A 22,812-nucleotide genomic window follows, 5' to 3' on the forward strand; every position below is an offset into this window, starting at 1 on the left:
TTGGTTGATGCTACATCTTCTACCTGCAGTCGACACATGTATTGTAGCGTAAAGTCACCGAAACGCTGAAATTCCTTTGGCATCGCGGAATGTTCTATCGTAGTACCGTGACTCTACGTTAGCATCATTTTAAAGTACTGACAGATAGAACAGAACGATCTGTACAAGCGTCGAATTAGCGTTAGCAGTTGCGGCTGTAACGGTCTGTCGAAACCAGAGACGTATATCCGGCAACGCTTATAAAGAGTAGGGGGCGGGGAGATAACTGTCCTTTACGTATGCTCATGCCTCCATTTGCACGAGTGCGTGTATATGTGACGTAACAAGTGACGGCAGGGAGAGCGAACGAGGAAGAGGTGCTCGTGCAATGGAATGAGAGTGCGGCGTCTTCTAAGCCAAACCACGTGACATGATGGACGCACAACAAAGCTTCAACGAGACGACTTAGATTAGATCAAGGTAGTATAATGAACGGACGAAATTACTTCAGTGTGACAAACATGTCGCTCGAATGCTATTGCTCCTTGAATATCAAAAAAAAAAAACACTGGCATTCCGTGATAGAGTTGGAATGATTTACACTCGTCATGTGCGTACACGTTTTCCTTGTCTGAGTTTTTTTTTTTTTTCAGCGCAGCCATGCATTATGTTCGAAGGATCCACTGTTAGGTGTACTGATGACATTAACGTGATATCATTCAGTTAGCCGTCCCACCATGTCGGGGCTTCGCCACTTTGGAGTTGTGAACCTCTCTCCCCCTCCCCCTCACTCATCTTCAATTTAGGTATACCTCAACATTCGAAGCTGAATGAACGATGACTGTTTTATGCAACCATTCTTGTAACTAACAGGCGCAACCGACTTTCAGTTGAGCGTACTTAGATTCGCCCCCCTTTGTCATTTCTGGTTGATGCCAAGAATCGGCACCAGGCATTCGCTTGTCCAGAGAGTGGGCTGCACGCTGCGAGCTAGTCGCGTCTCTCCAGGCCAACAATATAGTTTTACCAACGAGTCAACCAACGTTGCAGCTCCCGATTTCATTGCGTGCGGTTCCTCCCCAATAGCTGCCGAAGCTGAAATATATACTTTGTTCGTAGAATATTTGCTCTGAGCGAAATGATGCAGTCGCTTACTGCAAGTCCCCATTTTCTACAGTGCTTGTGATGCTCTTGTTAGCCGCAAGAGCTCAATATGTATGAAATTATAATATGAATGCTATTAAGAATTACAGTATCATTCATGACGCGTCCATTTTTACATAATAATAATAATAATAATAATAATAATAATAATAATAATAATAATAATAATAATAATAATAATAATAATAATAATAATAATAATAATAATAATAATTTAACTTGCCAAGAAACAACCAGAAGGTGCTTGTGCAGGCACACACACAAATAAAACAATAAAATTAGGCAATACATAAAGTTTTCAGCATAATAAATCAAATATATAGAGTGTAAGCGCACTGACAAGAGGAAATCAGCGCGAAATGGGAAAAATAAAAAAAAGACAGTAGAAAAGAATCATGCATTGGGGGGGGGGGGGGTATGTAGAATATAAACAAACATGCGGAAGGCTTCCCGAAAGGCTGACAAGGGAGTAATCCGTACATTGTGGAAAACTAGGTGAAGACTGTGCAAAGTTCAGATAAGCACAGTGACTGTGAACTGTGTAAAACATCAAGATCAAGAAAGTTAGCATAATAGAGACTGTATTCCTGCGAATGGCAGAGTGTTAGAAGAAGTCGGCAGGTATACGCGAAAGGATCCATTTTCGCTGGTCAACGTTTCCGTGCCAGAACCACGATACGATTGGGAGCCACGCCGTAGTGGAGGGCTCCGGAAATTTCGACAATCTGGTGCTTTTTAACATGCACTCGCATCGCACATTACACGGGTTTCTGGAATTTCGCCTCCATCGATATGCCACCGCCACGGTCGGGATTCAACCCATGACTTTCGGGTCATCAGCGTTTTTTCATGATGATGATGATGATTGATTGATATGTGTGGTTTAACATCCTGAAACCACTATAAGATTATGAGAGACGCCGTAGTAAAGGGCTCCGGAAATTTCGACCACCTGGGGTTCTTTAACGTGCACCCAAATCTGAGTACACGGGCCTACAATATTTCCGCCTCCACTGGAAATGCAGCCGCCACAGCCGGGATTAGAATCCGCGACCTGCGGGTCAGCAGCCGAGTACCTTAGCCACTAGACCACCGTGGCGGGGCAGCGCTTTTTTTTTAGCTGGAGTTGTTGTTCCCTGGCATACTTTAAACATCTCAGGCATGCATCGAGGGTTTTCATTATTGACCGTATGTTTATTCAAGGCAACGTGGCGCTTCTAAGTTGGGAAGCTGGTATCTTGATCAATTGTACCAGTAACACAGCTCTTCGAAAGTGTTGCGCCTTTAACACAACGTTTCGTTAGGTCGTGTTATCCCCGAGGCGATGGCACCGTGATATTTCACCTACCTCGTCTCCGTATTAATCTTAAAGATGGTGACACGATGAAGCATCAAAAAGAACGAAAAAAGGAAGTGTAAAAAAAAAGAAAAAATAAACGAGCCGTTTCTGCACGCATACAGGCCCCTCCATTGGTTTTGTACCATGTACGGACGTCAACGACAAAAACAACAATAAAGGAACGAACAAGTGGGCGCTTCTTTGTCCGTACACCCACCACCACCATTTTGACCTGCCTATGGCTTACCGCGGAAACGTGAACGCTCAACTTCGGTTTCTGAAGCTACAGACATGTTTTTTCTTGCTTTTCTTTCCTTTTCCCACCTGTTCCTTCCCATCTCTTCATGTTTAACTCAGACCCGTTCAAACTTTCTACCCTCGTTCAGTTTCGCGTTACCTTTGCGCACTGGGTTGTTGTTGTTAGTGGTTCATGAGGAAAAGGAAGAAGGCACCTAATTTCTGTCTGCCTACAGGTGACACGGCGCAGTGCCGCGCACTGGGTTAGGCCAGGCGTGAGTCGCGTGAGGGTTCGTCAGTGTAGAGAGAGAGAGAGAGAGAGAGAGAGAGAGAGAGAGTTGCGGCACCTTTCAAACACAATTCCCTTCTTGCTTTCTCTCAAGAATCAGTATCTTGAAAAAAAAAATCCTCTTCCTATCTCTCTCACTCTCTTGATCCCCTTCTCTCTCTCTCTGTAACGTGATCACGCTGTTCCCCTCTCAACCACGGCTATTTAAACGCACTACGCGTCAACGTGCCGCACATAAGGCATCCCTCATCCGTCCCAAATCATCAAGCTGCCGAGGTAAATTTCATATTTTTTTTCTCTTTTGTCTCGCTTTTCTTCTGTATTGCCTAAACTCATATCGGCACAATGTCTACATTCAGCGAACTCAAAACATTGCCTAGTTCGTAGTTTGGTTTTCTGTATACGTTCAAGTGTAGAATCCACGAGATTACGGAGACGTGCGCATGTTGGGAGTTTATAGACCACCCGGTACTCATTAACTTCCACAAGCACGCGAATGCGCTTACTTTCTTTTTATTTTTACGTATAGTAACTGTCACCTAAATGCGTCCGCCGTGTACTGCATCCAACTCGTGTCCTCGAGCTGGGCGGATGACACATAGCCGTTAGGATACCACGGCGAGTAGCGCGCCTAGTTTCTAGCGCCATTTGTTCTCTTACATCGAAGACACTAGGCTACTGATCATGTACAATACATGTCAGCCGTGTGGACTGAAACTTGTCCGTCGAAAGGCAGCTCCAGTGGCAGGGAATCGAACCCGCAGCTTCCACCTCTACACACGGCATTCATTCTTGAATCTCGAGGGCAGTTCTCCACAATGATTTAAATCGCAATAACGACGTTCGTTTCCAGATGTCTCGAGCTCCCCTGTTCTTGGCGGTGCTTTCCGTGGCCCTGATGACCGTCGGCGGCTACCCGTCCGCCTTCGGCTACATCTCGTCGGGCTTCCGAAGTCTGGCCGACTACAAGTTGGCGACCACGGCCAAGCTTGCCTCGTTCATCACCGGAGGGGGCGGCGGCCATGAGACCATCGTCGAAAAGGTACGATCACGGGTCCAGGCGGCACGCGCGTCGACCCCTACGCCAGATCGGTACAGTACAAAGTGGGTAGGGAAGAGTGTTTTTCCTACCTGTAAATGTCAACTCGTAAGCAATTACTGCTGAAAGTCGTGGCAACCGAGCACATGGACCTCGATAAGGAGAGAGTGGTTTACTTGTGATAGCTGCGGGTTAACGTTGATTACGCGAGGTTTCTGAGTGGACACCCTTAAGTATTGCCCACTGTCCCGAAATTGTGGGCTGCTATTTGGCTCGTCTCGCCCACCAGTGCGCGTTCATCGATGGGCGTACCTTCATTCTTCTGCAGGACGACGTCGTGGATCCGGACGAAGGAGGTGCCGAGCTCGCCGCGGCCGAGCAGCCAGACGTCTCCGTGGAAGTGATCCAGCCAGCGGTGGTGCCAGCGGTGGTGCCAGCGGCGGTGCCAGCACCACCGCCATCTAAGCCTCAGGAGCTGCCCATCGAGGGTCCCGCGTCGACCGACCCTGTGTACGACTTCAAAAAGCAGTTCGCGCCGGGATACGCGGCCCTCGATTTCGCCAACCAGCTCGAAAAAAGCCGCATCGCTGCTCACAGCCGCACCACGCCGAAGCCCCAGAAGTTCGACTCTCAGGTCCTGCCAGTGCCTCTGGAAGACTACAAGGACTACGTCACCGGTGGCAATACCGGCGGATCGCTGATGCGAGTCGCCGTGGTGGCGCAAAACATCCCGAAGCCGTTCTACTCGTCACTGCCGCCGACCGCTCAGTTGTGGAACCAGCAGGGTGCGCCACAAATCCATTTGGGACAGCCTGCGGAACGGCAGCAGCATCAGCCGCAGACCCAAGACTCCAGGAACGGACCATCATCCCAGTCGTACTCCGGTGAACATCACCAGGCACACATCTTCCCTTACGGAGGCTGGCCGACGGAGGGACAACTCCCCGGCTACGTCGCGTATCCGTACTCTTCGTACCCCGTCGCCGACAGCGCAGGTACTGGCTCTGCGGCCGAGGAAGCGACCGGTGAGGACCAAGCCACGCAGCTCGACACACAGCACGAAGGAGTCATTCCTGGTAGTCAGCTCCCCGAGCACCCCAAAGGTAAGTCGAGTGCCGTTCAGCCGCAATCTACTAGAGCTTGATCACAACACAGTGAGACAGAACCTCAGTATAAGCTTTCCTTTCCCGCAAGCAAGTTTTCTTCTTCGTTTCTTTTTCTAGCGCTATAAAAGATCAGGATTAAGACGTATGTGGCCGACAGATCTAGGATTACCAAATTTGCAGGCAGACTGTATATGAAAGGCTATGTTTAGGCTATAGTTTAACGCAGGACATTTGTATTTTTCTTCACACAGATATGGCGAGTGAGGACTTATGCACTTAATATTAGCTTTTCTTTTTGAAGGGTTTTAGGCCCAAATATTGATTGGACGCTCAAACTCGAATTTTTGGAAGTCAGCACTCATTGGTGTCGTCATTTTTCGGTTCTTCGTAGTCATCTCGTTTGCGCGAAAAATAATAATATCCGAGGTTTTACGTTCCGACACCACGATATGATTATGAGAGACGTCGTAATGGAGGGCTACAAAAATTTCGGCAATCTGTTGTTCCTTAACGTGCGCTTACACCGCACAACACGCGGGCCTCTGCCACTTCGCCACCATCGAAATGCGACCGCCTTGGCCGGGATCAAATCCGCTACTTTGGGGTCAGCAGTCGACTACCGTAAGCGTTACACCACCGCGGCGGCCTCTGCGCCAAAAATAAAGAACTTGCTCTAGATCTTGAACAAATCCACTCGCACTACAGTCGTGTTAGTACGTCTTTCTTCTTTGCTTTCGTCTCTTTATCCTCAACTAAAGCGTACACTTAATACGAAGGTACGCCCGATGCCGAGCCCGTCCAGGAGACTGCCGAGCCCACGCCGGCCTCGCAAGTGGAGGAGAGTGGTGTGCCCGAGACCACCCAGGGACCCAGGAGCCGTCGTGAAGCGGTCCCCGAGGATGAAGTCGTCGACGTGACGGGCCGCCCCGACGGACCCGAGGCGGAGGAGCTGAGGAGCGGACCTCTTAAGGACATCAAAGTGCTCGACCTCACGGAGTGCCTGGCCAAGGTCTTCTGCACGATGACAGCGCGACCGGGCGTCTTCGGCCCGCAGAGCGCCAACGTGACTGAATACTTGAGGTAAGCTTTAATAGCGTCTCAAAACCACTCGATAGGGGAGGGCTCTCGAAATTTCGACATTCACCTTCATCGAAAACGCGGCCGCCATGGCCCAGATTAGGAGCTTGTATACAAGCACCTAATCCGGGCCATAGTACCGGGCCATAGTACCGGGCCATAGTACCGGGCCATAGTACCGGGCCATAGTACCGGGCCATAGTACCGGGCCATAGTACCGGGCCATAGTACCAGGCCATAGTATCCGGGCCATAGTACCTAATCCGGGACTATAGTACCTGTCTGTCTCGTTCTTGTATGTTCATCTTCATTTGCACTAATTTGATCTGTTAAAAAAAATTTCATCTACCTATCACAGGCCAAGAAGCCTGTAGTTCAAAAGAAGACACGAAGTGGATTAAAGTGAGACACTGCTATCGCGCTCACGTATCATGACTCAACTCGCGCATAGATGCGCCTGCTCAGAAATAGCAGTGTCGCCAGTCAAATCTCCATGGTCTGCGCGAGAGCACTGGATGGTGTTGCTATCTCAGGCAACGTCCATTCCGAATAAACGCAAATCAAGTTACGTCTATTTGTGTACGTCTATCATGCATGGTGTCGATATGAACAATTTTTATAGTTCCGTATTAAAACACCAGCATCTACGAGATTCTGAATACTAATCAGGGGTTCGCCACCCATCCTTAACCCCACTGGCCACAGAGCCACGCGTAGCAGTTCCAATAGATACTAACGCCAGATTTCCATCCAGCGTTGTTATGAAACTATACGGGTACCTTTTGTTGTCGTAATCCCTATAGCTAATAGGGATTATCCCTTTCGTTGCCATGGTGGATGAAGCGTCATGCGCTGTGGCTGCTGTTGTCGTTGTTACCCATAGTTATATGTAATAGGCGTTACCCATAGTTATGCGTAATTATTACCCGTTACCCGTGTCACTTATCTTTCTCGCACTGATGATTTTCACCTCGTGATTTTCGTCTCGACGCAGGAGTCTGGATCAGGGGCGCAACGACCCGGGCATGGCCTTCTGGATGGAGGCGTCTGAAGCCGGCAGCGCGAGCCAGGACTGCGAGGCCCTGTACTACAGGTGCACCCTCCCCGCCGAAAAGCTGATGCAACTCATCGACAGCAGCTACGCTCTTTGAATCGCTCCTCTCAACTTGTACAGCAAACGTCCACTCGTCCAAACAGTCATCTGAACAGGGGGGCGTCGCCCACTGTTCAGTTGTGTAATATATGACCCAACTGTTTTTGTAAATAAAACGCATACACCGCATCCTCGCGTGTGAAGTCGTATTTCGATGGGAGTGCATCTGCTGGCGCTTGGTGCTGGTTTTGTTCAATTGACATTTTATTAGGCTGGCGTACATATACACTGTTTTCCCGGCTGTTCTTGTGGCGCGTACCGAGGTGACCGCTAGCTAGTGCTTGTTAGTATAGTACATATCGGTCTGACTCTTGCGGGCCTTGCCAGATACAAAGAAAGCTATAGAACACCACTCTTTGGGTCTGAGCGGGACCTGGAACGCGGGGTCTCTTTTTTTTTTCGTTGTCTTAAGGTTAAAAAAAATATTTTACTTTCATTCGTGTCCCCCTGAGCTCGACCATCCGGTGTTCTTTATGGTGAACTGATATCACCCAGTACACGGGCCTCTACAGGATCGAACGCGCGACCTTCGAGTCACCAGCCGAGCCCCCTATTCACTCTCCGATCGGGCTGGCTTAACAGATGCACGAAGCTCACCGAACGGTACCATTACTTGTGACAAGAAACGCAGTCTGGGATGTTCGCGCTTGACGACTGTCTGCGCTTTCGCACGGCAGTGTGTCACGTTTATTGGTATTTTTATTTTAGTTGTTGAGCTTGTGCCACGTCTACTATGAACTGTTGTAGCATGACTGTATTCATTCTTCATGCACGCTGGTCATGATTACCAACCCCCCCCCCCCCCCCCCCCAAAAAAAAAAAAAACCAGGAAGAAAGAAATTCGATATTTTTGGGCGATGAACCCAAAAATACAGCGATTACTCACCCGCATTTTCGTTTTAATAATTTCTTCATGGAATGACAGCCAATAAGTTTATTCAGCAAAGCTGCGTGATTTAAGCGCTTGAGCACGCTTGTTCTTTCTCCTATAACAGTAAAAAAAGGTAATATTTCAGCTCGCAGCTTTCTTATATTGATTATCTGCATCATAATGATGCAAAGTTTCGATGAATCAATTGTACAAAGGTTCTTTTTTTTTTTTTTTTTGAAGCGAATGTGTGTCCACTTCTTCCGTCGGTCTGGCACAACGCTACAAAAACTCTCAAGAAAATGTAAAAAAAAAGATGACTTCTTGAAATTATACGTCATATGTGAGGCACGCCATCTGGAATAATTTTGACAATCTGGCCTCTTTTAAGCGACCCCAAATGTAAGAACACATTTAAGAACCAAATGTAAGAGGCAATTAGGAAACTCCAACCAAAAGTTGTATTACAGCGGATGCGCCAGCGCTTGGTCTGGCTTCGAAACGTCGGTTTTCCGAATACAATATTTAGTTGGAGTTTCGGTAATTGCCTCATTCCTATCCCAACGAGGCAGACTTCTGCCAAATGTCCACCTTTGATAAGAACATGTGTCTGTGTATAGATGTCGCCCAATGCTAAACTTGCGTACGGCAACTCAAGTTTAATCAGCTCCGTGTCATTCAATGGAAGTACTGAAGTGTCAGAATTTACTATACAGCAGTGTCATGCGACTAGGATCGTACAATACAAGGTTATCTCAAGCACAATTAAAGCTCGTCGCATAACCGGTAAGCAAGAACACCACAATTTTGTTTTGAAGTATATACCTAACAACAATGCAAAAGTTTCGTTTATCCTTGAGTCGCTAAAACGCTGCATTCACACAACATTTATTATTCCTCTTGTTTGGGATGACCCCAAGTGCACTTTACGATGGGGTTCAGCTAAAAAGCGGCACCTACACCGACATGATCCTGGCGAAGAGAGGCTACGACTACGATACACATCACTCTCGCCAAGTGCTCGACCTCATCTTATTGCGGTACATATACAGGCGAGTAAGGCCAAATGTTTCTGTAGACAGTGCTAGGCAAACGTACAATCAATTACTCTTGCGCTGACAGAGTTGGACAAACCACCCTTTGAGCACGAGCGTGACGAACGTGCACGTGCTAGCCTATGTGGATAGCCGACGACACAGGGAGCAACCCACACTCGGTGCGCTTCAGCCAGTGGCCACCAGGCGGCGACTCCACTCGATCTCGGGGCGATCCATCACGGTGGGCATGTCCCCTTACCTCAAACACTGAGTAAGCGTTCAGAAGCATTCGCGCCTTTATTATTAAACTGGGGAGGAACCACACAACCAGACTGACATCTTCGTTCACCTTCTGTGCTGGTCCACCCGACAAAGGAGGTGGACCACATTCACAAAAATGATTGCCCAATCCGATCCGGGCTTTTTGCGAACCCATCGCATTTTATTGTAAACGAAATTAGAAGACGTTCGTTCAAACGTACAGTATAATCTCAATGAGGCGGACCCGCAGATACGAATTCGATAAATTCTCCAGCCGAATTCCATTACTTTCACTGGGCCGAAATTCGGATGTTCCGAACACTTTTCCTGATCGTGGTGGGTCGTATGTATGAACTTTTTTTAGAACCGAAACCGTCGAGTGAAGGCAGAGAGCAGCGTGCTCGAAGCTTGGGACGTGCGTGCGCGGCCAGTGCGCGCACTATAATACAACCACCGTAGACGAAACCGCTGTTATGCTCTTGGCGCTGTATTGTATATACGACGACGACGTAACCGACAGAACTCCAAAAGTACACGCACGTCGTAAGCTCGACCACAGTCAAAGCGACGTTGCCTTCCACAAACTCTGCGGACAAAACCCTGGCAGGTGGGATCATAGATAACAACAAAAAAAAAAACTACTTCGTGTTGAAGGCACGTGCGAAGCCAGCGCACGCGGATTGAAAACTGAACTGCCGTTTTCCGCAGCTGCCGCGCGCGTTACCTCGGTCACAGTGATGCGATCATCATTAGCAACTTAGTATATACCCGAGAGCACACAGCTAACGCAGTGGTAGATCAATGGTAATATCTACACGTTAAAAAAGGGCCAGAGGAATCTTTTTGTTTTTGTCCAAAGAACCTGATATGACCTACGTCTGCGTACTTTGGCGTACAGTTTTCAGTTAACCTCAAGCGAAGCTTCGACCCTCGTTTTACCGGCTGCGCCGTCCCGTCTGTTCACGTCTGTTCCAGGAAAGCAAACGCGAGTTCTTTCGACCGAAATAGATTTTGCCGGTTGTTGAGAAGACGCGAAATCTCGCGAGGTACGAATGTTAACGCACCCCGTTTGACATCTCACACTTTCTGCTTGTTGAAAACCTACAACGTCGTGTGCTCGGCCACTCCAAGCATAAGACCGCAACGCCTACGTTTACGCATCGCCCCCCCCCCCCTTCCCTCGTTTACGATGTTTACGCCCCACATTAAAAATCCCAAGAAGGTTGGAATACAGTGGGTCTGTAAGCGGGGGTTCCGCAGCTTGAATTTTCCACTCCATTACCTCTTTCGGTACGAACACCCAGCATAATATGGCATGCTGACATTGCTTCAAACAGGCTTTCTTACCAAAAAAAAAACTACAAAAGTTGACTGTGCAACAGCTTTTCATTGTTATACGCAATGTATTGTTAAGATCAGTATATTTATAAGTGGGTTCGACTTACTAGCACTGGCGTTTACTAGCAGTGGCATAATATATAAAAATAATGATGAAGAAACAATTATTTTGTCCTTTTCGTTGTTTATACGTATTTGGATAAGTGAACAAGGTGGACGGAGTTGATTTTCATCTAGGCTAGCGTATTTATAAGTGAACTAAATCTGGCTTTCTTTTTCCCTTCTGTTTCTCTTGTGGTGTGAAGGTGCTACGATGCTGAAGACGGGTGCTGCATATCCATAAATGTGCATGATTGGGTTTGACGGTAGCGCATGCTTCTAATTTAAACAAAGAATGCAATAAAGACAAAACGGCTTCACCCTATAGTCTAAGATAACAGCCCAGCCCCGTCATGGTGGTCTAGTGGCTAAGGTACTCGGCTGCTGACTCGCAGGTCGCGGGATCAAATCCTGGCTGTGGTGGCTGCATTTCCGATGGAGGCGGAAATGTTGTAGGCCCGTGTAATCATAATTGGGTGCACGGTAAAGAACCCCAGGTGGTAAAAATTTCCGGAGTCCTTCACTACGGCGTCTCTCATAAACATATGGTAGTTTCCGGACGTTAAACCCCCATATATAAATCAACCAAGATAACAGCGCAGCATTTTTCAAAGCACCGAATTGACGAACCGAGAAGGCAAAATGGACTTTAAACGAGTATAAATAATCAGAAGGAGAAACCATCGTGAGGGCGCAAATAAACACAACACACCAGAAGAGACAAACGAGGACAGATTGCGCCTGTGCTCGTCTGTCTCTTCTTGTGTGTTGTGTTTATTTGCACCCCCATGCTGGTTTCTATGTCAAAGCACTTACTCTCCCAACAGTGAACTCTTTTGAATCAGAAGGAGGTTATCTGATTGGTGGTTACAATCAAGCCACAAGTGAAATTTAATACTTCACTACATAGTAATAATAGTATACTGTATTGGGGGCGGCGGCTCCGTCCTTATCTATGCATTCATCCATCTACTCTTCATGTGATGCCACAGAGAGGTTCTCTAGGCCACTGCTCTGCAGGCTGGTGGGGCATCATGGCAACCATCGGGACTTTTCTTCAAGTCGTTCAGTAGCTACACCGTAGCTGCATTCTTTTGTGCTCTCCCAGTACCGTGTTCTTCTGTTTGCCAGAAGCACTCAGGGGAAACGCAAAAGAACGCGAGGATTTGGGTATGTAAGCTGCTTTGGAGGCACCGACACTATAATCCGATGGTAGTAGTTAGAAGATGAGAAAAGGCACCTAATTTCTGCAGCCCGGTCGGGAGCACGGCGCAGTGCCTTATAATCCGATAAAGAACCCTCTCCAAGAGTTTAAGCAGTGGCTACATCGACCACGGTGACTTCAAGGAAAAACTAAGAATAGGGCTTCGAAAAGAAGAAGAAAAAAGAAAACAAAAACGCTATTTTCGTTCTTCCTTTGAGGGGACGAGGGGAAGGGGGTGGCTTAGTGCCTGGGGAAGGGAGAATCGGTTGTTGAGATGTAGTGAGAAACAGAAACGAGCTGGATGAGAGAGAGAGAGAGATTGTGGTTATATCAGAAGGAAAGAAAAGAAAGGTGCCGACCCGTAACTGTCTCTCCTTACGAGGACACCTCAACAGGTCAGCAGAGGAATGGGATATGGGGAATAAAAGATATAGAGAGAAGGAATAAAAAGAATAGAAGGAAAATAGATGGATAAGAAGCCGGCAGCCAGCGAGAGGAAAAAAGAAGGAGATAGGAAAGTGGAGATCCGGTCGAAGCAGTCCAAGGGCGGGGTGCCACAATGCGAGAGCTGCACGGCATCAGGAGACCGCGGAGGGCGAACCAGTCGGCGGGAGCTACGCTGAAGTCGGAGATCGCGAGGGCACAACCGTCCAGCTTGAAATCCTCCGAGCGAATGGAGCTGGATGCACAGCGTCGTGATTTGAACTCTGTAAACACCGGAGCAATCGGCTACATGGAAGAGAGGACCGCAGGTTCCGCGTACCCAAAGGCTTGCAGAGGGCCAGGAGGGATGCGCGACGTGGCAGCAAAAAGACAGGATGGAACAAGTCGGTGCTTGTTCGGCCAGAGTGCATTTCACCTCACACAAGCCATTGAATTTTCTCCGAATCGAGCTCAATTTTTGTCAGTTACTTTCAGATTTTTTAACTGTTCTCCTTTTTTTTTTCAATACCGTCCTCGTTGTGCACCTCCTCTCGGTGCAGGCCCTCGCTAACTTTCCAGCCTCGCCTGTTTGCCTATCCTTCAGAAGATAAGCAAGGTGTGGAGGTTTAACCGTTTCACACGCCAACTATTAAGAACAGTCTGTAAATGTGTCAAATCACTACAACGTTATTTCAAGGCACGCAATATTTATATATTGCAACAAAAATAACGAGAGAATTGTTGAATTTAAGTGTGCCTTAGTGACTCGTTTTAATTAAGTTGCAATTAAATATCTCTTCATCCTGAAGTCATTGATGCTTACTTTTGACATAAATAAAATCCAATCTCAGGCTAGAAGTATAGTGCAAATTTATTTTTGGTTATGTCAATTACGAGCAAGGAAAATTACTGCTTTTCACATCGCTTGCAGGAAGCTGCACATCACACTACTCGTGAAACGTGGTAGTGCCTTCAGAAAAGTGATCATATATATCAGTACACTGCAAAATTAAGTTAAATGAAGACAAACTAATCAACAGGAGGTTCAATTCATTTAATGTAGTATATATCTTGAAAACGAGTGGCGCACACAAGTATGTACATGTATACGTCTTAAAGGGTTGAGCAAGCTGTGAACCGTCCTTTAATTAGAACCCGAACTTCTCTTCCTCACCTCCCAACCACCACCATTTACGCCGGCTCCGTGCGCAGATGCGTCGTAGAGCCGGCACCCCTGGTCAAACCTAAATAGCGTCTGAAAGGGATTCCGAAATTGACAGGCTGCCGAGGTAAATCCGTCATTTTTTTTTTCTCCCATTGCCTCTTGCACCGCGTAATAAGCTTTGTGGTCTTGACAATACGCATATCTGCATTTTCGAAATGAAGTAACACACTATGTAATTACGCCTTATTGATGTTGCGCCAAAATATGCCTAATATTTGTTTTTTTTTTTTTTTTGATTGACAATGTCAGCAAGTATGGATGCAGGAACCAGATCAGTATGGCTGGTCATTCGCCACCGGAAGACGACCAACATGTTAATTACACACATAGACATCAAAAATTCTGCATCGAAGATGCAAGATTCATTTTCGCTGGGCGTGACCCCCTTGATTTTAGCCCACGGGACGGCTTTAGGCTTTCCCATAGTAGAGTACCAAGTACTCTAAATCGTTGATTACTTTTTATAAACACAATATCGCCGTCGAAGAATGACCACCGCCCGGTTATGCTCTCTCTCCGCCTGCCAGTGGTGACGCCGACGATTCACAGACCATGGCGTCTCGAATGCCGCGTCCTCCAGGAGTCTGAGTCTACAAAAAATTGTCCCGACCGTTACGCGCATCGCTCATTGGCGCGGATATAGCTGATTGGGATTGCCAAAAACAGTTGCGTCACCGTTGCAGTGCGTCGGACCGAAGACATCATGCCCGTATTCCCAAAGATGCTTCATTGTTAATCCAAAAAAACACGCATTGCCCACCATGATCACAGCCCTTCCACCGTTATGCTGGCATGGCAAGAGCAGCTCGTTGAACGGTATGTACTATGCGCGCTCATTCGCTCTCGGCTGCAGCTCGGCGCTGTAGACGTGCACTGTGTGTGCACCCTGAAGTGCTAAGGTATGCACGCATGCTTCGTCCACCGGGCTCGCCTGCCCACTCGCTAAACTCTAGTGCGTCAGCTACTGCGGGTACGCACGACTTTCAGGCATTCACTCAACACTTTCACTCAATGGATCTAGCTGTTGCTAGTGTCAGTCATCCAGCACCCGTTTCTTCGCATCCCCTGCTGAAAGACTTACCACATGATTCCAACATGTAATATGACCTTCTGCTATCACCACCATCCGATGACGAAATGAATGGTGCATTAGACGCAATGAAACAGTGTTCGGCCCCCGGGCCTGGCCGACTTCCTGCAGAGTTTTATGTGCAGCTCTGGCCTATCATAGGTCTATTCATATCACGCGTCATTCGCAACTGTTTTCGAGATATTACCCTTTCAGCCTCTTTCCATAGAGGCCGTATAACACTATAGTTCCCAAGAAAGACCCAAATTCTACGCGACCAAAAGATTGGCGCCCTATCACCCTGCTCTATATGTAGATTACAAGCTTTTGGCCAACATCCTGGTGTTCCGAATGAGTTCGTCTCTCACATCATTAATCGCTCCCCACCAGGTCTGTTCCGTTCCGGGCCGAGTAACACACACCATTACGTGGTTAACGCGCGCCATCATTCAATACATCACTAGTCGATGTGCGCAAGGACTGTTAGTTTCCTTAGATCAGGAGAAGGCTTTTGATTTCATAGAACATGGCAACTTACTAGATGTTTTACATGTATTCGGATTCCCGGATAAGTTCATTGGCCTCATTCACGTGATGTACATTAATTCAGAAAGTATCCTTTTGATAGATTCCCGTGAAAGTCACCCTTTTCAAGTCACGCATAGGGTTACCTATCGCAGAAAAAAACGCAAGGTGCAAAGCTTTTGTGCCAGCGTTCCTTTGAAATCAAAGCAAAATATTTTGTACGTGTCGTCTGGATCCGATGTGTGGAGGACGTTGATAGCGAGCACCATTGAAACAAAGAGCATCCCTCTTGAGGCGTCAGGGGTTGAAGTGACGGGGGGGGGGGGGGCAGTAGCGTGCGTGAATGGTGGGGAGAACGATATGCGTTTCGTGATCTCTTGGCCTCTCCATGGAAGGGTAGCACGCGGGCTTGTTGGCTTATGATTATCACTTTGATCTATCTCAGCGAAGAATGAGAACACACACGGAAAGAGACATCTGACGACACACAGCGCTGACTTCCTACAAAATGCGTTTGGTCGAAGTTAGCGCTTTTGAACACATTTCCCTTAATCCGATTTCACGTAAGGCAGCTCTCATCGTGGGTCAGTGATTCTTCGTGGAAGATAGGCGAAACGAATTCTTCGCTACTTGCCAAGATGCTTATGACTGATGACTTAGTGGGTGTGTGGCAAGTGGAAACGAAGCGAGCGCACTAAAAGAGTTTACTGCAGCACCGTGCAACAATGTATTAAAGACGCCACAGTAGCGACACCATGCAAAACTCGCAGAGAGTACATACGATTTTGAACAGGCCGCCCCAGGGCTACGTAAGGTGTGGGTGTTAATCTACGCCATAAAATCAGTGAAGGCGAAGTTGGAAGCACGAATCTCTTCAATGTTTTGAGAGAGGAATGATGGGCTACAAAAGAACACACTTTTCGTGAGGTACAAACTCGCGATAAACGCCGGGGTGGCACATTTCAGCTTCGTTGGTTAACCACGTGGGCGGAGTGTTTGCGCGGTGATTATGCTTATTTTTGTGTCGTTTTTCAGTGCGAAAAATCTTCTGTGCACTTTGCCTATCTTCTTCCTTTCTCCAAACATCCTGCGCACTGACGAGTGTTTTTTTTTCCTTGTACAGTATGATTATAAGGCACGTCACAGTGAGAGACTCCGGGTTAGTTTTGCACCTCCGGTCGTTCTTCCAACGTGCACCAAAACGTAAGTCCGCAATAGTGTCTTCACATTTCGTCCACGTGAATATACTCCCGATGTGGTATGGAGTCGGGCCTATGCATGTTACCTGGCTTAACTACACCATAACAGTTATTCAGTCACCAAGGCAGTTTCCCATCAATCCTTATGCCTATTTATCATGTATTTCTACAGATGCTTCGAGTTGCGCTGTTCCTGTTCGTGCTGTCCCTGGTCCTGATGGCCGCCAGCGGCTTCTCGTCTCCATTGGGCTCCATCCTTTCGAGATTGCGAAGCATAGCAGGCTACAAGATGGCGACCGCCGCTAAGCTGGCATCGTACATCACTGGAGAGCGTGGTAGCAAGGACGCTGTCGTCGCGAAGGTAGGATCATGTGCTTAGTCCAGTGGGGTAGCATACCGAGCCTGTGCCCCACCTCTTCAACCTCTTTTGACATTTTTGTTATAAATTCAATGTTCTATTCGGCGCTTGGTGGCACTTGACTTTTACAGCCAAACTTGCACGGCTTTTGTGCCACAGGTCTTTTGCATGACGCTCCTAACGGTGTACTCGCAAGACCGTCGAACTTCTTTTCTTTTAACCAACTTCCAGTGTCCAGTGTGTCCAACTTCCAGTGTCCAGTGTGAAATTCCAAAGTCCAGTGTGGAATACGCACCACTATACAATCTAGTATACGTGCCGGTTCATGTGAACATTATACCCATTCTTCACTCAGTCCACCAAAAGAACCACGTAACCTATAATGTAGACTCCAGGCCTCAGGTATATCCACTAAGCTTTTTTCCGACTATTGGCCTCTCAGTGAGAGGTGTCTTGCGTATAGCGAATTTTTCGTTGCCATGGCTACATGACTGAAATTGAATCGCACGAGCTTCATTGGCTCTTGTGTTGAGTCAAATAGGGTCACGCATTCGGCATTGAGATCATCCCTTCCCCGAGAGGAATTTCTGTTTACGGCCCTTAGTCGACACGCAGATCGATCTCACTGTATACGTCAGCGGGTTCATTATTGCGCAGGATGCACTGAAGCGGTTTCTACAAGCATTCTGCTGATTGGGCGAGCTTGTGCGTCATATTCTTTTATTGCTTTAGCGACACTCAGTGTGATCATGAAGAAAATGAACATAAGCAAGGAACGAAAGAAAAAATCAGCCAACAAGATTAGCGCTAATCTTCCTTGTGTCTCTTGTCTTCATGCACATATATACTTATCAACGCTCAAGGAATAGAGGAATACGAAATAGGAGAATTGGGGGAGAAGAGAGTCCTTCCTGTCAAAAGCTATTTTACACTCGCGGTGATCCCCGTTTTTCGCTGTTGTTAAGTACCAATTTGTCAAGTGTGCCAGACGTCAAAACAACCCAGTCTCAAATTTGTCGGTGAAAGTATTCGCAATCAAGCTCACGGTTTAATTACTGTAGGGTTCCAAGAGCCTATAGTCTTCAATATGCTAAAAGCACTGCATAGAGAACCTAAAGGGGGCAGCTGTGTAATATTCTTGACTGTCTGGATCATGGTGAAAAAGTAAAAGCAAGATGCCGATAAAAAAACTTTCAAAATAACACACAGACGTTTTGGCTCCCGTACGAGGGCCTTGTTCACAGAACTAGGTGAACAAGGCCCCTGTTCGGGAGCCAAAACGTCAGTGTGTTATTTTTTTTTTGTCGCTGTCTTAATTTTACCTTTTGACCATAATTATTTTCGACCAGGCGAGCTTTCGTCCAACTCTTGGTTCCCCTGTCTGAATATATTAACTTGCGTCCAGGATTGAGTTAAAGCGAGATCAAAACTCAACATGCCTTGTTCGTTGACGTACTACTTTACTGATCGCGAGTTGGTGGATGATATTTGGCTCGTGCTTTAGTCTCGTTCATGCTATACAACGTTGATTGTGTGCTATACCCGTGGTGTACGCCTTGTGCTGCAGGATGTCGCCAAAGATTCTTACGAACGAGTCACCGTTCACGTCCCATCCGAGGAACCAGAGGCCCCTGTAGAAGTCGTACAGCAAGCGGGGCCGCCGTTGCCACCGCCACCGAAGCCGCAGGAGCTGCCCGTTGGCGGTCCCGCGTCGACGGACCCAGTGCACAATTTCAAGAATCAGTTCGGCGCTGGTTACGCTGCCCTGGAGTTCGCTAACGAGCTCCAAGAGAGGCGCAACGCTGCCGGCAGTGTCCCGATCACAAGGCCGCAGCACTTCGACGCTAAGGTCGAGCCCGGGCTCCAAAACCACTACAAGGATTACGTCTCCGGTAGCGACACCGGCGCCTACGGAGATTCCGCTCAACCTTGGAGCCAGCAGGGCGCGTCACATGTCCATTTTGAACAGCCTATGAAACAGCAGCCACACCAGCCGCAGACCCACGAGTCCATGAATGAGCCATCGTCCCAGTCTTACTCCGGGGAACAGCACCAGGGTGCCATGTTCCCTTACACAGGCTGGCCGGCGGGAGGACAACCGTCCGGCAACGCCGCGTACCCGCACTCTTCGTACCACGTCTCCGACGCCACGGGTCCCGACTCTGCTCCCGAGCACGCGACAAGCGAGCACCATGCGACGCACTACGACAGACACTACGAAGAAGTCGTTCCTGGTAGCCAGGTCCCTCACCACTCCAAAGGTAAGTTGTGCGTCGTACGTTGCAAGTTGAACGGCGTTCAGTAGCCATCTGTTCGAGCTTGAAGACAATACAGTGCAACTATATATGCAAGTTTTCGTTTTCCCCTAGCGAGACATTTTTTTCGTTTTCTTTTTTCAGGGTGAGACAGACGAGTACGAAATGCCAAGAAACGATATGACAACCGTCGAGTGCCGACTACTAATGGTTTATTTTGATCGTCGTCCAAGCAATACTTATACCTTACTTTCAATTATATAGTTGTAAAAGAGTATCAGACAAGCAGTCTATGCGCATGCGCATACTGTATTGGTTAAGAATCAGAAATCTTGCCCCCTCCGAAAGTTCTAGCAACAGAGTGCTGATGCACTCTGAACTAATCCTCGCTTTTGCTTTAGCAAGGTTAGGTATAGATATGCTTGGAAGTTGATATCAACTGTTGGAATCCAGCTCTGATCTGTGTCTTATCGTTTCTCGATCTTTAGTCGCCATCTGTATGACGCTGAAAAAAATATTTGCTCATGAGCTTGAGCAAATCAACTAGCACTAGCATCCCACTGTTTAATGCTGCCTTTCGGTCCATTTCCTTAACTAAAGCATCGCATTACCGCCAAGGTACGCCCGATGCGGAGGCCGTTGCGGAAACTGCCGAGGGCGCGCCGGGATCACAAGTGACATATAGCGAAGGTCTAGAGAACCGCCAGGGACCCAGGTACCGTCGACAAGCGGACATCGACGAGGATGAGGTCTTCTACGTGAGAATACGCCACCCTGTACCCAAAGCTGACCTTGATCTTCGTGATCACGAGATGGAGACCGAACCTGTCGCGGAGTGCGTGGCCAAGATCTACTGCACGATGGCAGCGCGACCGACAGTCTTCAGTCCACAGAGCGCTAACATGACCGAATATTTGAGGTAAGCTTTCACCTGCACCATATACAACTGGGGCTACTAGTCAATCTTGCATGGTAACACAGTCAAGTGACCGTGAAGAAAGGCGGATGCAGGGAAGGGTACCATTTGTCCTTGTAACCCTCGTCGTTGTGTATTCGTATTTATTGGCGCAAATTTTAATTGGTTAAAAGAACTTTCGTCTACATTGGACAGCCTGAGAAAACTAGTTTAAAATGGACAGAAGGTAAGAGTTAATCATGGGTTGAACTTGCGAACAAGCTGAAAACCTCCGCACACACGCACATGCTCTGGAACAGCAGCGCCATCAGGTATATACTTTGATTGGCACCATGGATAAGATTGGCAACTACGCTAGCATGTTATGATTCTGCTTTAGATTGAAACAGCGCGAACAAGAGAGCTCACATTCTCAACTGATGGCGCTCACGCTTGTAGGAAAGGAAGAGTGGTGCGTCAAGTGTCATTTCAATTTTTTGATGCTTCCTCTCCTATAAATACTAGCCGAATTGGCGTGAAAATTTGTGATTTATGAGTGATTATTTGAAAAGTGCTTTCATTAACGTTGCGATTGTATCGGTTCTTCGTGCACTTTCTCGAACCATGTTAGCTTATACCAAAAGGTCTAGAAATCTGCCACGTAAAGTCTCAACGTGACCAATTTAATGAAACTGAAATATTGAACTCGATTTCCGTCTCAATTAATAAACAATTGATGGTGCAATCTACGACATCGGAGTTCTCAGAGCACAATTTGTCGATCTAAGCAAATTCGTTGCTTTCCTTTTGTGTCCCTTTAAAGGCGTACCTATACTGACTCCATTTTCCGAAGGTGAGTTTACTGTGCACGCCTAATACAAATCTCCTTTGGGATGATGTAGCGAGTGATAGAAAGAAAACTGATATGTGTAACCTTTACGAGACAAGAAGAAAGCATAGTGGGTCAGGAAAAAAAAACGAGGTTAGATATATCATAATTGAAATCGAGCAGAAGAAAAACACAACAAAGGTTGATTGGCGGATAATGGGACAGGCCATCGCCCTGCAGACGGCGTAGTCAGGCTCATGATCATGGTGATCATGATGATGATGGTAATACAAATATTCCGTCTACAGAGACGCTTTTGAACGAACGCGAACCTCAGCAGCTGCTGATAAGATATTTTATTTTGACATTAAAGCCCATTTTTCCGTGGCGCACCAATACCGACATTGACCCTTTATAGCTTGGCGTCAGGCTGCAGTACTGATTATGGTGAATTCACGCAGCAGCCTGGCTAGTTGCGATGACATTAAGTACGAAAATATTCAAAATGGCCGCTGTCACCAACGGAGCCACGGTGCGGAGTGGCCGTGAGAACGTAACGACACCTAGCGCGTACACGTGACGAAAAGCTGAAGCCGCGTTGTGACGTCCGGGTGGAGTATTAACCACAACCAGAAATAATAACATAAGGTAACTACTTTCCTAGCACGCGCTCACGGTTAGAGGTAAATTTTCTAGGCTCTTGCGGGCGTCGCCTATCATTTTACTCATAAAAAAAGTACGAGTGAAAATTTTGGTGTAATTTTCAAGGTCTGACCACGCATGTGCGTTTCAGCGTGTCCCGCGCGGCTTTCTGACGTGGCGCCGCCCCTCCCTCTTTAGAGGGAGAGAGTGTGGGGCCTGCTCTCCCCTTCTATCTCCATAAGGAGAGGACGCAGCACGTGCCCTCTCCCTACGCTGAGAGAGGGCGCGTGGCGACGCGAAGGTGAACGTTCTCTCTTTCCATATGGGAGAGGGCTCAGCGCCGCGTCGAAAAGACACGCGCTGTAACGGATGCATGTGGTCAGGCCTTTAGGCTGAGTTCACACTTCGGAAGTGAAGAGAAAAAGAAAACGCCAGAGCAGCCTGAAAAACACGACCGCGCGCGTCGATGTTGTTCACATTCGCTCTGGCTCATCCCGCCGCCGCTGCCGTCGCTAGTGTCGCCTCCTTATCCGCTTAGCTTTCAGTTATTCGGGATGCGTTCTTCGCGCTTTTCCCCTTGATTTTTTTTCCTTTTGTTGTTATGACATAAATATGTACAGGTGGGAGTTACCCGTCAATCTGATTCTTCTCACCCCAAAATTCCCATCTTCGTGATTTGTAATCACCGTTTTCTTTTTCTTCTGTTGCACGCAGGAATCCCGAGGGGGTGAACGGCAACCCGAACATGATCATCTTCAAGCAGGCGTCAGCTGCTGGTAGCGCGAATGAAGGCTGCGAAGCCCTGTTCGAAAAGTGCACCTACACCACCGAAAATTTGAAGGAAATTATACACGGCAACTATCCTAATTAAACGACACCTTTTAAACAGTCATAGTCATTTGTATACCAAGTATAAATTGTAATTGTAAAGCAAGTGTAGTAGTGTTTTTGTTGTACTTCTGATTGTTAAAGTTTTGACTCTCTTAAGTCTGTATTACATTTATTTCTTTAACTTATTCCACGTTGTTGCATTTTACTTGTACATATTTAACACATTTTCTGACAGGAGGTCCCCCTTCAGCCAAGTGATCTGGGACCTTCTGCTGTATGTATTTGTAAGCATGTATGTTTTGTATGAAAGTAAATAAACTGAATTAAGTGTCCTCGTACCGAAATGGACGTCACTCATTTTTAATTGTCAA

General features: G+C 47.3%; 1 protein-coding gene and 1 long non-coding RNA gene across 2 annotated transcripts in view; one reads left to right on the forward strand and one right to left on the reverse strand.

Annotated features, from left to right (window-relative positions):
- The window catches only part of LOC142765700 (uncharacterized), a 96,596-nt gene that overhangs the window by 68,182 nt on the left and 5,602 nt on the right, over positions 1-22,812 (reverse strand). The window lies entirely within an intron of this gene.
- LOC142765144 (uncharacterized) lies at positions 19,769-22,779 on the forward strand. The gene is made up of 2 exons (XM_075865720.1): positions 19,769-20,163; positions 22,325-22,779. Exons 1-2 carry the CDS (start codon positions 19,769-19,771, stop codon positions 22,479-22,481), a joined length of 552 nt encoding a protein of 183 aa, XP_075721835.1. The 3' UTR covers positions 22,482-22,779.

This window comes from Rhipicephalus microplus, chromosome 6 (assembly GCF_043290135.1).
Source record: "Rhipicephalus microplus isolate Deutch F79 chromosome 6, USDA_Rmic, whole genome shotgun sequence".
NCBI classification, from domain to species: Eukaryota; Metazoa; Arthropoda; class Arachnida; order Ixodida; family Ixodidae; genus Rhipicephalus; species Rhipicephalus microplus.

Coding starts and splice junctions, on each gene's coding strand:
- LOC142765144 (XM_075865720.1), top strand. CDS start 19,769: ATGAGCTTGAGCAAATCAACTAGCACTAGCATCCCACTGTTTAATGCT. Junction 20,164..22,324: donor AACATGACCGAATATTTGAG/GTAAGCTTTCAC, acceptor TGTTGCACGCAG/GAATCCCGAGGGGGTGAACG.